General features: G+C 42.6%; 1 protein-coding gene across 1 annotated transcript; it reads left to right on the forward strand.

Annotated features, from left to right (window-relative positions):
* Positions 1-1,756: 1,756 nt before the first annotated feature.
* Positions 1,757-6,580, forward strand: LOC104297779 (bone morphogenetic protein 7). Its single transcript, XM_054163654.1, has 5 exons — positions 1,757-2,045; positions 2,270-2,409; positions 3,098-3,214; positions 4,362-4,563; positions 6,147-6,580. Exons 1-5 carry the CDS (start codon positions 1,757-1,759, stop codon positions 6,578-6,580), a joined length of 1,182 nt encoding a protein of 393 aa, XP_054019629.1.
* Positions 6,581-15,289: the final 8,709 nt, after the last annotated feature.

Genomic DNA, 15,289 nt, shown 5'->3' on the forward strand with positions numbered 1-15,289 from the left:
GATTGAGGCATTTCGTTGTTTGTGGTCCCAGCTTATATTAAACAGAGAGGATTTTTCATAAGTCTTTGCCTCTAGGGCAGAGTTAAGGTTGTTTGGGAACCCTAGCTATGTGTTTCCAGACATTAATGTCTGAAAGCAGCACCATGAGAGTAAAAATTGAGGTAAATGCTTAGGGAGGATACCAGGAGAAAATGAAGAGGCCCAAGGGCAGGGTGGGGTTTGTGAGGATAAGCATGTGAAGAAGCTTTGGCGAGGAAGCAAAGCTTTTAGGATGACTGAGAAAGTCTCTTTCAATGCTCTCAGGCAGAGATAGTTGAATGGGCAGCACTGCTGTTAGCCATAAACTGGGGTACCTACAGTATTTAGAGGACAACTGGAGAGTGTTGAGAAGTTTGCTGTAGCTTCACGTGAAGCAATAGTACTCTTTATATAAAGTGGCCAGATTAATCCATCACTGCCGCTCATTTTCACCCTCTGCGGCAAACTGAATCATCGGGCTCCTGTGAGTATCTTTTGTCACCAGTTTGTCTCCTGGTGGAAAAAAGAAAAAAAAAAAAAAGTAAATAATAATAACGATCCAAAGTTTGGGTTTCTGGTGACTTGTTTGTGGGTGTTTATTTTTTGTTTGTTTGCAGGTGGTTTGCTTGCTTGGTTCGGTTTTGGTTTTTCGTAAGTGAGTATAATAGCTTAAGGCTGGAACACGTGACAGTAGGAGGGGTTCTGGAGCTGAAGAGTCACGTAGCCAAGTGCCTAGGAACTTAACCAAAAGGTGAGTGCTTCCAGAGTAAGAGCTGTTTGAACAATTCACATTAAACCTTGTTTTTTCTCTCTTCACATGGCTAATTTGGTATTGTATGGAGTTGTAGTCTCTCACCACTCTCCCCCACAAACCATCTCCCTTTGCTTTCCCACTTGAAACCTGGGCCTCTATGTAGCACATGCACAACAGGCACTGCTGCCTGAACCATCAGGAACGTATAATTGCTTTTCATTAAGTTGCCAGACCGCCTTAAAAAGGACATGTATGCAGGATGCTTAGGTTCTGGGTGGGGTTTAGGTTTTTTGTTTTGTTTCGGAGTGGAGGTGGAACTCAATCAAAGGGGGGTTAAAAGAGGCACACTATTAAAAGCTGTTTCCGCTTGAGAATTATTTAAGCCTTAGAATAGCTTTTCCAGAATGTGTGTGCCTCCACCCCATCTCTAGTTACTTTGAAGCTCGACTGCTCTTCCTGCACTGCAGTAACAGACACCCGGACTCTATCCCTAAACCCTCACTCTGGGCAGTTGCAGGGCCGGAGTTAAGAGGCTAATGCGAATTTTCAAGTGCATGGTTTGGTGTTCTGACAGCGATATGAAACAGCATCTGGGCTCAGATTTAAATCGTAAATTTTTTAAAGTAAGATTTTCACAGGTGCGGGGTTTTTTTCAATACACTTGGCTTCCTCTGAAACCAACAGCCGTTCCCCCGGGCCCCGGCCGGCAGCCCTCTGCTGTCAACTAGCGAGCGGCAATGCTTCATTGAAGCCTTTAAGGGGCCTTAATGGCCCGGGCGAGGCGCGGCCGCCTACCCCTGGGGGCAGCGGCCGTCCGAGCTGAGCACCCCGTCAAGGTGAATAATCATACACTCGCTTCGCCACCTGCAGCACTGGCGGGCCGGGGCCGGCGGAAGGACCGCTGTCCCCTCACCCTGCTACTATCACGGTCGTCAAGCGACACGGGGTACTCGAGGTGGTCTTCCTAAGACAGCTTCGTCACCCATGGAAGCCTGCTGGCTCTGGCTCTGGCTAGGTCTCGCCAGGCTGCTGAGCCTGCCGGCGGCGAGCAGCCTGCCCCTACTCCCAGGCCCTCGGGACGAGGTCCTGGCGGCAGCCTTGCAGCGGCTGCGGGAGGTCTTCGACGTCGAGGAGCTGCCGCCCGACTTCCTGCCCCACAAGAAGCCGCCGCAGTTCATGGTGGATCTCTTCAACAAGGTGGCCTACGCCAACGGCATCACCCGCGACCCGGGGCTGCTGGAGGGGGACGTCGTGCGCAGCTTCGAGGACCGAGGTAGGTTGGGGCCCGGGGCGGTGGAAGCCGAGCCGAGAGGTGAATTCCCCGCAGCAGCGCAGCGGCGGCATTTCCCGAGCTGGGGAGCGGTTGCGGGAGGCCTTTCACCTCCTGCCCCGCGTCCCCACCGGCAGATTTGCGCAAACCCCACCGCTATGCAAAGCGCGGGTGTACAGCTCATTTTGCGGGTTGTCGCCTTGTTCCTAAAGATGCCTCTTTTCCAGTTCACGTGAACCAGAACTACTTCTATTTCGATATCAGTGCGATGGAGAAGGGTGAACAAATGCTGAAAGCTGAGTTCAGGGTCTTCAAACTGAAGAGGACACATGCGTCTAGCAGGTCTGATGTGAAACACTTTTGCAGAGTAAGTGAGGAAATAGTCTACCAGTTAAACACTTACTTGTGCTTTCATCGTTAATTGTGAAAATGAGGAGTAGAACCACTTACCACATAAACCTGATTTATTTTTGGTTTTATTTGATTTTTGTTCTCACTTTTTCTTTGCCTCCAGTATGCACGAAGTAGATGCAAGGCTTTGTCAGTATGCTGGCCTTTGTGCGTTATGGCAATGAGCTCTCCCGGCCTATCTCATACCATACTTTTCTGGGGTTTGAAATGCTTTGAAATTCGAATCGAAATTTATCTGCTTAAGCCGCTTAAAAAAAATTAATAATGGCAGTTGTGGAAAGGTGTGGATTCTGACGCTGAGTGTATCAGTCCTTATGGCATAAGGAAGGACTGGACTTTCTGTAAACGTGAAGACAAAGATGTGGAGCAACCGAAGACTTCCACGGTATCATGTTACAGCTAGACAGAAAAGGGCTGATGAGGATGTTGTTCTATAGTATCAAGCTATGCAGTATCCTGCTTCTGAAGTTTTTCTGTGAAGCTGTCCAAAAATTGATTTTTGCCTGAGTTGGAAAGATAATACAGTTTTACAGCTATGATGTGGCAGAAATGTACATGTCTTCAACTTACTTTTTCTTTCAGAGGAAAAAAAAAAAAGTTTTGATTTGATTTCTTAACTGTTTTGTTGTGTTGCTCCTATCAAGGTGGAGGTATATGAGGTCTTGGAGAGTGGAAGTAAGCCGCGACAGAAGCATCTCATTGCATCAAGATTACTGTCCTTGTATACAGAAGGCTGGGAAGTGTTCAATGTCACACAGACAGTAAGCAGAGAATTCTGACATTAATTGTAAATCTCTTAAGATGACAGCTCATAACTGCAATGGTGACCTGGGTTTTGTGGTCAGTTCAAACTTGAAGGACAGTAGAGGGAGAAGCTTTTGCTCTACACTTAAAAGTACACCTAGTGCTGTCTGAATTAAAGGAAAGCATTTATATGCTGCTATCATCACAAGTGTGATGAGAATTGAGTAACCCAAACCTAGTGGTTAGAAGGGACATCAGGCCAAGTATGTCACTGTGATTAAAATGTGTTGGTCCTTTATGCTGCTAAAGGAGATGATATTGATTGTGTGCTAGGTTTTTGTTTCTCCTTTTTATTCTAATGATATTACTATAGAGCAGGTGTGCAGTGTGCTTTGACGTTGTGTTTCTGGAATTTGTGTTGGATTGTTTTTTAACTTCCTTTATAAGCTTCTTTCTTTGTTAGTTTCTGGATTTGTTTTGAAGATGTCCTTCAAATAGTAACAGTATATGAATGCCTTTCCATAGCAAAAAAGGCAAATGTGGTTTAAAACAGTTTTTTGGGTTTAAATCTGTACTCTCAGACAATGCTTAGCATTGACTGAGATTTATTATCAGTCTGAGCAGCTTGGTTGATTGTTTGAGCTGCACCTTAAGTCAGGATAGCTCTACTTGAGAATGGCCTGGCCTTACCTGTTGGTCTGTAACTGTAGCAAGTAGATAAAGAAAATTTGCTTGATTGTGAATTAATCTCTTGAAATGCTATGTTTGGTAGATTTCAATGAGCTCTAATGGTATGGAAAGTCTGGAGAGTTCATATTATTGTAAGATTGCTATGCAAAATAAATTTCTGACTGAAGTCAGGGTTTATTTTAATGTTAATTTAACTTTCAGAATCATCCGTTCCTAGTAAATTCTCTGAAATGTATTATCTTCCTGTAAATATCTCTTTGGGGCTTGCATATGGTATTTTCTTTTTTTAAATGTTGATTTACTGTTTTAAATATTAAACTCAACTGAGTCTCAGCTACACAGCTACCTCTTCTCTATGTTAATGTAGGTTCTTATGCTCTCGTAGCTTGCTGTCTGCTCTCTTTTCCAAATAGAAACATTGCTTAATCGTCATGCAATATCAAAACAACAGTTTTTCATTTCCCTCATTACCAGGTTTCCAAGTGGGTCGGAAATGGCAGCTCCAATCACGGCTTTTTGATAACTACAACACATGTATTCGACAACAGAATTGAGCACAACCTGATTAAGTTTGCTAAGAGCCATGGTGCGTTGCAGGAGGGTAGAAATGCTCTCCTTGTCCTCTTCACCAAGAGTAACAAACGGAGGTCTTCCAGCTTTGTACTCTCTTCCACAAGTAAGTTCACATGAGAGCAGTAGTTGTGTTTTAGAATATGAACTCCCTGTTCACCTTCTGTTGTCTTCTGCTGCCTCGTATGTATCTAATGTAAGTATTTACTCGCATTGTTGAGCAGGTTTGAAATTCAGCTTTGTCGGTTTGATAGTTCTTGCAAGGAGGTCACCCAGCACCTTAAGTTGCTTCTTTCCTCAGAAAAATGGTGCTTACAGGAACTATTCATGGAGCCTAGGGGGAGTCTGGTTTGTTTTGTTCGTGAAGGGTTGAGAGTTCTTTCTTTTTTTTTAACCACTATTTATATTATTTTTGTAGTGGTGAAGTTTTCATGAAAGTCGTAGATAAGGTTTAGGCTGAAAAAACCTCAGTCACCTGTAAAACCTTGTGAAAGTGCTTGTAAAGTAGAGTTATTAAGTGTAGTTTTCAAGAATGGAAGACACTGTTAAACAAGATGATTAAACCTCTCTGTCCTTGGATTGGTTTTTAAGCACCTGTTTAACTTCAGTGACTAATTAGCATTGTGACTAAAGGCTGCGTTCATCACAGACAACGCCCTCACCCCTTAAATTGCAAAACACAGTGTCTTCACCTCTCTTACCGGTCTTATAGTAAAACCAACTGAGGCTGGATTTTAGAGCCTGATAAATACAAACAGCAAAAGCTGGCATGAGGGGCAAAAATTATTTTGGATTTGCACGTTAGAAAGAAATCTTGAATCTTCAATCTCCTTGAACTAGGTGATGGAAGTTATTAAAAAAAAATACAGGTTAGCCTGTTTGGTTTTGAAAGAAAAAAATTATATAATGAAATATTAAATCCCAATTTAATGAACATCAAGCTCTGTATGGCAAGACTGAGAAACTGATACCCATTCTCGATGAAGAAAGTCCCTAGACCTGCCTGCTGTTTTGTGGTCAGTGATTGTTCTTCTACCAGCCTATGTTTCAGTGGTTTTCAGCCTCTGTTCATGGATCCTGTGGTCTCAGTGCACGTTTATCAAGGCTTCTCAGAAGATGCTTTTAAAAAGCAGGCCCGTCATCAGTAAGCTTTACTCTGGCAGGGTTCCCTAATCCTGGTAGAATTTTTTCATATCCAATAATTTTAAAATACTTTTACAAATATTACTTTAGAGGAGCACACTCTGCAAGGTATTTCTGAGAGGAAAATACTGGAGAGAGGAAGAGACTCTGATCTCCACTATGTGCTAGTGTGCTAGCGCTGCTCAGTGTGATGTGTGCTGTATGAGTGGCCATATAAAGATCCTTCATACCATTCTGATCAGATTCAGCCTTGAAAAGGGCCTGTGAACAGAATGTGTTTTAGCATCATCAAGCTATTACTTCATATTTCAGCTGAGTTGGGGCCTTTCAGGCCACAAGGTGAAACACAAGGTTTAGCCTGTTTTAGGACATGGCTAAAATGGCAGCTGAATACACACCCCTTCTGGCACTTTGACAGTTTCAGTGCCATTTTAAAATCTACTCTGAAGACATGGGTGTAGATTTGTGGATTAGTCTTTCAGACAGAATGCTCATGAAATTAGGGAGGGGGTTTTTGAGAAATATTAACATGGCGCTTTCTTTCAGAACTAGAGATGAACCCTGCCAAAAATGGTGCCAAAACTCGGATCATCAGAAGCAGCAACGCAAGCGTGAGCAGGAGACCTCGAGCTGCTGCAGTTCCCTCTGCCAAAGACCAGGTAACATCATGCCATCGAAGGGAACTCTATGTTGACTTCCGCGCTATTGGCTGGTCAGGATGGATTATTCACCCCAGTGGATACAATGCATTTTATTGCAGAGGATCCTGTATTTTCCCCTTGGGAGAAAATCTCAATGCAACAAACCATGCTACAGTTCAGTCTATAGTCCATACACTTAAACTGTCCCAAGATGTCAGCACACCCTGCTGTGTGCCCAATGAATTGAAGTCCCTCAATCTTCTCTACTTTGATGACAAAGAGAATGTGGTCCTTAAACATTATAAAGACATGGTGGCAACAAGCTGTGGTTGTCATTAGCAAGACCTGGTTTTTGTTTGTATTTGACATGCACTTGGATTCAATTCCCCATTTATCACTGAAGATACAAAGGGAGATGGCCTTTCAGTTCACAGGGCAGAAGAGATGGAAAAATCAGCTGTGCTTCACATCTTTGTGTCCTCACCATGGCTGTGTGGAAAGGTGTTCAAGGCTGGCTTTCAAACAACTGTGAACTTCTGGAGGATATGCTGCCTGCATGGAGAGCTGTTTCACTACCTCTACAGCAGAAGAAATCAATAAAAACAGGAACACTGTTCACATTAAGGTTTCATTCTGTATATCAAGGCTCAGAATTTCCAATACTTAACATGCATGGTAATCCTGCCTCAATCCAGGACTGGGTGCAGGTCTCCTAGTAACACAACCTTACTTATTTTTGACTGCATGATCCAATGGGGATGTACACCCCCTGTCTTTCAGGATGGGAGTTTGCCTAGAGTTAATGGCAGAGGCTGCTACCACCTGCAGCTCATGTATTACCCAGGAGTACTCTTCCCCTGGTTTTTTTATGCAGCCCTACCAAATGCAGAGACCTCCTTTTAAGTCTCCCTGGGACTTGCTAACCAATCCGAGGGAACACATAGGTCAGTATGTGTCTGGGAATCAACAAACTTGACTTCCAGCTCAGGGTCTCACTTCTGTATGATGAGGGGTCTCCCTTGTTACTCCCCCTTCTTATAAAATCAGTCTCTTCCACCATGGTCTGCTGTGGCTGTTAGGCTGTGTGGCAGCAGATACTGCCTTTGTGTATCTATACAGTAGCTATACAATGGGATCCTAAGCTTGGGTCAGAGTCCCCAAAGTTTAGCAAGAAGAACTTTGGAGGTCCATCAGAATATGCTGTATGCTATCCTGGTCCTGTGTTTGAGGCAGATTTGATGGAAGGTACTCACTGATTCCCTTCCATTCTTCCTTGAAGGATAGGTTCTGGACTTGGAAGGGGCTCCCTGAGGTTTTGTAGTCTTGTTACAATCAAATGTAGGTAAGCAGCCTGTTGCATTTCCTCACTGAGTTATAACTTGACCCTGGTAAGGTTTGTCTCCAATAATCCTTGAAAGAGGCTGACTTCTCACAGAAAATGACATCTCCTGTGGGTAGAAACTTCATGCAGATTTTTTTTTAACTCCAATGAGATTAAACCTAAAACCAAAATTACTTATGTAAATACTTTTCTTTCTGTAAATACTGCTGTCTGTAATAAATCTATTTTATTTAAAACACAAACTGCTGGAGTATATTAACTTAATCTGTAATATAAAAAGTTAGTTTTCAAACAAATGTAGTATTAGTCTCTGTGTTTTGTGTTGTGTTTGAACCTGTTTTCCCTAGGAAAATACTATTCCAGAAGAGAACATTCCTAGTGCCTTCAGTGGATACTCTATCAAGTCCCCTGACTCCATGTCAAGGAGAAGGGTGGATAAGCAAAACAGATGTGTTCCCTTCAGGGAGGATCCAGTGATTATTTGTGAAGTGAAGCTTGCATTGATTCATTCTTCTAACTCTCTCTTGAGCTAGGTGTAGAGAGCACTTCAAGTTGTTTATGTGATGCTTGTAGCAAAGCCTACCTTGTGGAAGTCTTGTTCTTAACATACCTGGGAGTTCCATTTTCTTGGTGTGTAAGGCCTTGTTTTCATGTATGTTGTAGTATCTCAGGATGCCTTCATTAAACTTACATTAAATTAGGAAACCAGACAAAGGACATCCTGTTAGTCCTCCATAGACAGAATGTATGGATGAGGAAACAGTACCTCTGTGTTTAAGTCAGGCACGCACTTTGTGCACTGATAGGAGCTGCAGCATGGGATGGATGGAGTAGAGGACCCTGGGCGCAACAAGGATTTGGAAGGATGACATGTATGGGTCAATGTAGAAGAAAGGGGTTTCTCTTGCCTAGTTGTTTCTCTGGAAGGCTGCAGAGGTTGTTTCAGATATCAGCAGAGCTGTTACAATCCAATGTCAGAACAGCTTCAAGACCAGGTCTTGCTCTGGGAATAGCAGTTAAAGGGTTTGTTGCTTAATCCAGGCTGGAACAGGCAGTAGGGTATTCAGGAAGCTCTTTTCTGTTAGGGGCAAAAAGCCATGTTCCCCCCAAGACAGGGAAACAGGCTGTGGTAGGGCTCCTGTATTTCTATTCAGCAGACCATGTGTTCTACTGGTGGAGTGTGAGCTATGTGGTACAGGCACAGGGACTCCAGTGTGAATGTGTTTTAAACCTGTGCATGCCCAGCATGGCAGAACAAAAGTATTTGTCCATTCTTCATAACAGTTCCTCATTGCCATGCTGACCACCCTGCCTCTCATTCAGCATGCTCAGACAAATGGCCAAAATCATCTGCATACATAAAACTGATGGCTAGGGGGATGGGGGAGTGGTGGTGGGTGCACTGATCTTGGTATATGGTCACCGTGTTGCAATGGAATATGAATCTGGTGGCAAGATGGTGCTAGTTGCTGCATCAGCCACACACAGTTATTGGATTCAATGTCTATGGCAAAGGAACCTTGGAAAGCATCAGGGACCATATTCTCACTTTACTGATTTATTTCCTAGGCTGCTAGTTGCATCTTTACCTTTTCACTGCAGAGTATCTCTGGTATTTTAAACTTGTAAGAACCACACCTTTGGAGTGGGAAAGTGTATCTACAGTGAGTATTCAGGCAAGGTCATTTCTGAATGGTGACTTCAGTTGATGTTATCTCTGCTAATTTAGATAGGGGCCATAAGAGCTGAAGACAAAAGTCTTCACTGCCAATAATGCTTTGAGAAGGACTGCAGCTGGGATGGACTGGGATTTTTTTGTCCAGCACACTCTAGTCTTTTGTCCATGACATGACAAATGCTTCTGGCACTATCAGCTGTTTATCAGCTGTATCCTTCACTGCTCAGCTTGAAGAATTGTCCATTTTTCCAAGGTATCTTAATGACTTTATTCTTGTTTCAGATGCTGGGGGCAGGGAGGGGAAAGGAAAAATTTCTGTTGAAAAGCAAGTATGATTAATAAATAAATGATGGGCACACTGAATATTAGCTAACATAGTGCTGCCCTACAATAGGTGAAATGCACAGTCAAGCTAGGAGCACTCAGTAGTTTTGTACACATTAAATTATTTTTTTTCTGCACCACTCAACATAGTCTCATTATGCCCCATTAAACCCTGATAATTAAAACAAAATATATTGGAATTGTTTATCCTGGACTTTGTAAGGAAATGAGGTTCATAATAATGCCAAGGGAAAAAATTTACACTACACCAGAACTTGTAACTAGAATAACAATTAAGCAGAAGTAGCCTTTTAATTAGTTTTGTTTTCCTTTTATTCACAAGCTGAAATAAGAATTCCAAAACAAGAAATGTGATGCTTTGGAATCTTGGTTTCATCAGATCATATGTGTGGGTGGTGTAGCAAAAAGCAACAGGAATGAATAGAGGTAGTCTTCACCAGTCTGGAAAAGCAGTGGTGACTCCATTTGTCTGTTGTACTATGTTGCATCACAACAGCAGCAAGACAAAGCAAGGCTGGTAGCAAACTCCATTGTGATAAACACTGTGAAGACCCACGAGGAGCACACATGACCCTGAAGAGCTCTCCTTTTGAAGAGCTGAAAGGAAAAAGGAATGACTGCAGATTTGATATGCAGTATGCCATCAAGACACATCAACAACCATCCAGTGACTGAGATTTGGAGGTATGCAGAGGAAAACTTATGTGTTAAAGGACTGAGAGCTTTGTAGTATCTCTCACCTGCATCCAGCTCCAAGCCTCACCAAGAGGGCACAGCTAAGCAGGCTTGGAGCTGTCAGAGCCCACTCAGCTGGTGCCTGAAAGCAGAGTGCCCTGTTAATCGTGCTTGGTGGTGCATCTGTACTTTGCTCAGCTTTGTAATTTATGGTCTGCTGGATCTCTGACAGATCACAGGTCTCTACATCCTCTCCATAGCGTAGGATCAGCATGATCCACCTCTGGTAAATAACACACCTTGCCTTTTATATCCACAGATGAGTGGAAAGCTGGATTTCAGAGTCAGAACTATTCAGACAATGCCTAGGAAGAGAATCTGCCACCATGGTAAAGATGTAAGATTATGCTCAACCCCACGATAAAGTGTTTGGCCTAGCATTTTAAGATATTGTAAACAGAAACATTTTATTTATGGGCTTTGTCTTGAAGGTGCAATTTATTCTCACAGTGATAAATGGAAATAATACATAGAATACATAGAATACATAGAATAAACCAGGTTGGAAGAGACCTTCAAGATCATCGAGTCCAACCCATCAACCAATCCAACACCGCCCAAGCAACTAACCCACGGCACCAAGCACCCTGTCAAGTCTTCTCCTAAAAACCTCCAGTGATGGCGATTCCACCACCTCCCCAGGCAGCCCATTCCAATGGGCAATCACTCTTTCTGTATAGAACTTTTTTCTAACATCCAGCCTGAACCTCCCCTGGCGCAGCCTGAGACTGTGTCCTCTTGTTCTGGTACTGCTTGCCTGGGAGAAGAGACCAACATCGGTCTGTCTACAACCTCCCTTCAGGTAGTTGTAGAGAGTAATAAGGTCACCCCTGAGTCTCCTCTTCTCCAGGCTGTGAACTTTTCCCTTAAAAACTGTGTAAATTTAATCCATAATAATTGTTAACTTCACTGGTTTATCACAAATCCTTCTAGATACATGAGATATGTGCAGTCAACACTCGTTATTGTGCGAGGTGAAGACAGCCCTAAATGTGGCCCTGATAACACTGCAGGGGGCTGGTACCAGGATCTGAGTATGTTGTGAGGAAGAGCTAATGGTAAAGAGCACAAACCCACTGGAGATCAGATTCCATGGTGTCCTGTTTGTAGAAATATTTTAGGATTTTCTGTGGTCCTTCTGTTGCAAGGTACAGGTGATTGTAAAATGCTTCTTGGCACTGAAGCAGAGAGAGGAATATGCTGGGGAAATCTTGGGCCGATAAGGCCAGTAAGGGATGGGCTTGTGGAAATTGGTCTGGGATGGTTCTCTTTGTGAGGGGAGGAGATAACTTCTGAGTTCTGGAGCGCAGCGCTGCTGTGAGAAGCTGGAAAACCTCCTCTCTATTCTGTCTGCTCTGCAGGCTTGAAATAGCGTTTAGTATGAGGCATCCAGTTAGGAATGTTGATTCCAGACTGCCTTAGGTAGTTACTGTGGTTCCTGTTCTGTGTAGGAAATGGGGCATTTATGTGCTTTACTTCAAAGACCCGTGGAGGATAGCCCCAGAGCTTTTCTCCTGAAAAAAAAGAGAGGAGAGAATCTTAGTACCTATCCTAAGTTCCAGTTTCTTTCATATGGCTGATCCTCCAGATTGTCTCGGTCCCTTTAAGCTCAGGCATGCAAATGTATACGTGCAGATGTGTCTATACATGCGGGTTCTTTCTTCTGTACATCCATGGGCACACACACTCATGTTCTGAGGCAGTGTCCCACAGGGTTCATCCGAATTTTTTTCCCAAAGGAGGATGTTACTTACCTGTAACTGAGGTGGAGCGCTCGGGGCTCATTTGAGAACATTGTCACATCGAGAGGGTGCTTTTCAATGGCTTTGTGCAAAAGTATGTCACGCCTAGGCCATTTTTGTCCATCTGGCATTGAATGTAGCTCACCTGCAGAATGGGAGAGGGGAGTAGTTAGCAGGTGTGAACTGCCTGTGGTGCATGAGACAATTGCACCTTAAAGCAGCTAATTACAAGTTTTTTTAGTTCTTCCTGGTGGGTTTGTTGCTAGAAGCTGTTCACAGAGTTAAGAGGGACTGCTAATTTTCTGCTGTCACAAGGATATGTGCAACTAGAGATGCATGCCAATACTAACTGCCCTGAAAAACAAAAGCTCTAAGTTTTGCCTGTAAGTGGGAAAATGACCTGTTACTGGGAAGTGATTGTCCTTTAACTGAAACCATGGTTTGGTGATGCTGTAAATGTAGGCCACATGACCCAAAGCAGCATTATGACATAAATCTCAGTACATTGGTTCAAATGTGCTGACAAAAGTCCTTGCTTAACGATCAGGTTAAATGGAGTTGTCAGGCAGCATAAAAACAGTGTGTGTACTTAAAAATCACTGTAGACTATATACTAGATCCATGTAGGAATTAACTGTTTGTTTATGTCAAATCCTCTGCTGAATGTGCTGAGCCAGTACAGTGGCCAGGGTACTGTCTCCTTTTTTGTCTGCAGCTTTTGAGGACACAAGTTTTATTTCCTCAAAACACATCTAAAATTCCCTGGGGTTAAATCAAGCTAAGCATTGGGCTTTTCCTGACAGTGAAAACTCTATGGATCCAAATGCAGCTTGGAATAAATGATCACAACTTCCAGATTAAGCAGTGAATTCTGGATCTCTACTGCTGCTCCCAGATTTCCCACTTCACTTCTGGAATCCAAGCTGTATCAGGGTTGTAGTGATTTGCAACCAGAATTAGAACAGCTGATGTTGCAAGAAAAAGAATTGAACAGTAGAGTTAAAACTCTGATTTCTCCACATCTGTTGTTAGAACTAGGACATCATCACTATTTAAAAATACCAACCAAATGTAGGCATGTTGGATAATCCACTTGATACCTAGCTTACGTAGAACAGCCCATACCTTCTGAGAGTTGTTTCAGATTATTTAGTATAATGTATGCTTTCTGTATCACAGAAAGAGGACCCTGTTGAAAAATGGTAGAAGTGACTTAGTTTGTCACTTGTAAAATACTCCTCTGCTTGATTAATAAAACTACTCAAGAATAGATTCACAGAACATAATAGGATGGAAAGGGCCTCTGAATATCATCTTTGTCCAACTTTCTGGTCAAAGTAGGGTTGACTTCAAAGACAGAGGTGGGTGCCCAGGACCCTGTCAAGGTGAGTTATGTATATCTCAAAAGAGGGAGATTGCACTTCACCTCTTAACCCCTGTACCAGTGCACACCCATTCTCAGCATATTTCACTTGACCTCATGACTATGCTCTTGCTAATGCAACCCAAAAAGGGGTTGGGGTTAACCTTCAGCACTGCATAGATAGACCAAGGGTATATGATAAAGTCCTTCTCCACAAGGATCTCTGGATAACCTAAGGAGTCAGGCCCTTGCTTGAGCCAATGTATGAAGCTGTTCACTCCCAGAAGCAAGGCTCTGCATTTGATGAACTCCCTGTGGTTCTTGTTGCTTCCTATCCTGAATAACTTTCCACTTCCTAGCACTAGATTTTAGTGGGTTTTCTGCTTATTTTTTCATTAAGATTTTGTCTTTATTTAAAAATAAAGAAACAAACAAATAAATAAATTTAACCTTCACATTTATTTTAAGATTATAACAATACAAAAGTATTTCTAAATTCTCCAATGTCTGTCTGGAAATTCATAGTTCCTGAGTGAAGCTGTTTACATTTGCATGTTACTCTGGAAACTCTAGGAAAAGTTGGGTCAATAACTGCATAGATTACAAAATGACAATAGCTGATTTATTTTCTTGGTATTGTAAAACTACATGAAACTTTGCTCTCTATTTTTCTAGAGGACAGTGGGTCAGCAGATAGCTAACACATACTTATTTCTGAGGTGGCTTGAGACCTCTGAGGATTATTTCTCCTAGATTATAGTAAAATCCTATTTCTGACTATAATTTATATTTTTTTATTGCAGCCTTTCTGATTCACAGGGGTACATTGTCACAGGTGTGCATTGTTAGTGCTTGTTTTACAGGCTCAAGTCCTATTACTAACTGTAGCGAGTGGCTTCTACGAAGATGAGGTTTTGACCTGAAAATTGAACTGCTTCTCATGTGCATGGGTTGGCCAGTGGCTGAAATCGAGAGAAAATGAGTCTGAGATTCACTTCACTCAACTTCAGGTATCAGTAACATGTGATCACATTAATTCCATCCTGAGCAGCTTGCTTGGAGTCCTACAGGAGCCTGATGGTCTTAGAAATGGCCCACATGAGTAACTTCTTGCTGGCAGAACAGTGATGATAGTCACCAAGTGACATTTTCAAACAGGCCTGCAAACTTTGAGAGACAATATTGCAGGGCAGTTGGATGGGAGTCAGTCTGGCACACACTTGCCATTCCCAGCTGCTCCCCAGCTCCCTCCGCTGGAGACTTCTGCTACTACTTGGGGTGGGGCCCTGGCCACCATATGGCTCCTCGTATTGGTTTACAAAGGCGGAAGCAGAAAATAGACAGGAGAAACTGTGGTCTCACACCAGGACACTCTCTCACAACAACCTCTGCAGCTCAGCACCTTTCAGCTTCGCTGCTTCCCTGCATCAGGTACTGCCCAGGGATGGGCAGAAATATTTTTCCCCATTGCATGAGGATTTTCAGGATCAAGCAGACAAATCAGCTTGCAAATCTCTGCATGCCAAAAAGCTAAGAGAAAATTTTGTTTTCAGAGTTCCACAGTGTTTTATTCTAATTTTAACCACATTATTTTGCATTTGTATTTTGAAATTGTTTTAGGGTTTTCTTCTTTTTGGACATTTTGAAATTTTTTATTACTAAGAAAAAAAAGAAAAAAGCCAAAAGGGTTGGCTTTGGGGTTTTTTTGTTTGTTTGTTTGTTTTGTTTTTGTTTTTATTTGGGTTTTTTCTTTCTTTTTAAAAAATTATTACTTAATCACTTAAAACAAATGCAAATGTTCTGAACTACCTGAAGGGAGGTTGTAGTGAGGCAGAGGTTGGTC

The sequence above is a fragment of the Dryobates pubescens genome, chromosome 8, assembly GCF_014839835.1.
Source record: "Dryobates pubescens isolate bDryPub1 chromosome 8, bDryPub1.pri, whole genome shotgun sequence".
NCBI lineage: Eukaryota > Metazoa > Chordata > Aves > Piciformes > Picidae > Dryobates > Dryobates pubescens.

Coding starts and splice junctions, on each gene's coding strand:
- LOC104297779 (XM_054163654.1), top strand. CDS start 1,757: ATGGAAGCCTGCTGGCTCTGGCTCTGGCTAGGTCTCGCCAGGCTGCTG. Junction 2,046..2,269: donor GCGCAGCTTCGAGGACCGAG/GTAGGTTGGGGC, acceptor CCTCTTTTCCAG/TTCACGTGAACCAGAACTAC. Junction 3,215..4,361: donor TGTTCAATGTCACACAGACA/GTAAGCAGAGAA, acceptor CCTCATTACCAG/GTTTCCAAGTGGGTCGGAAA.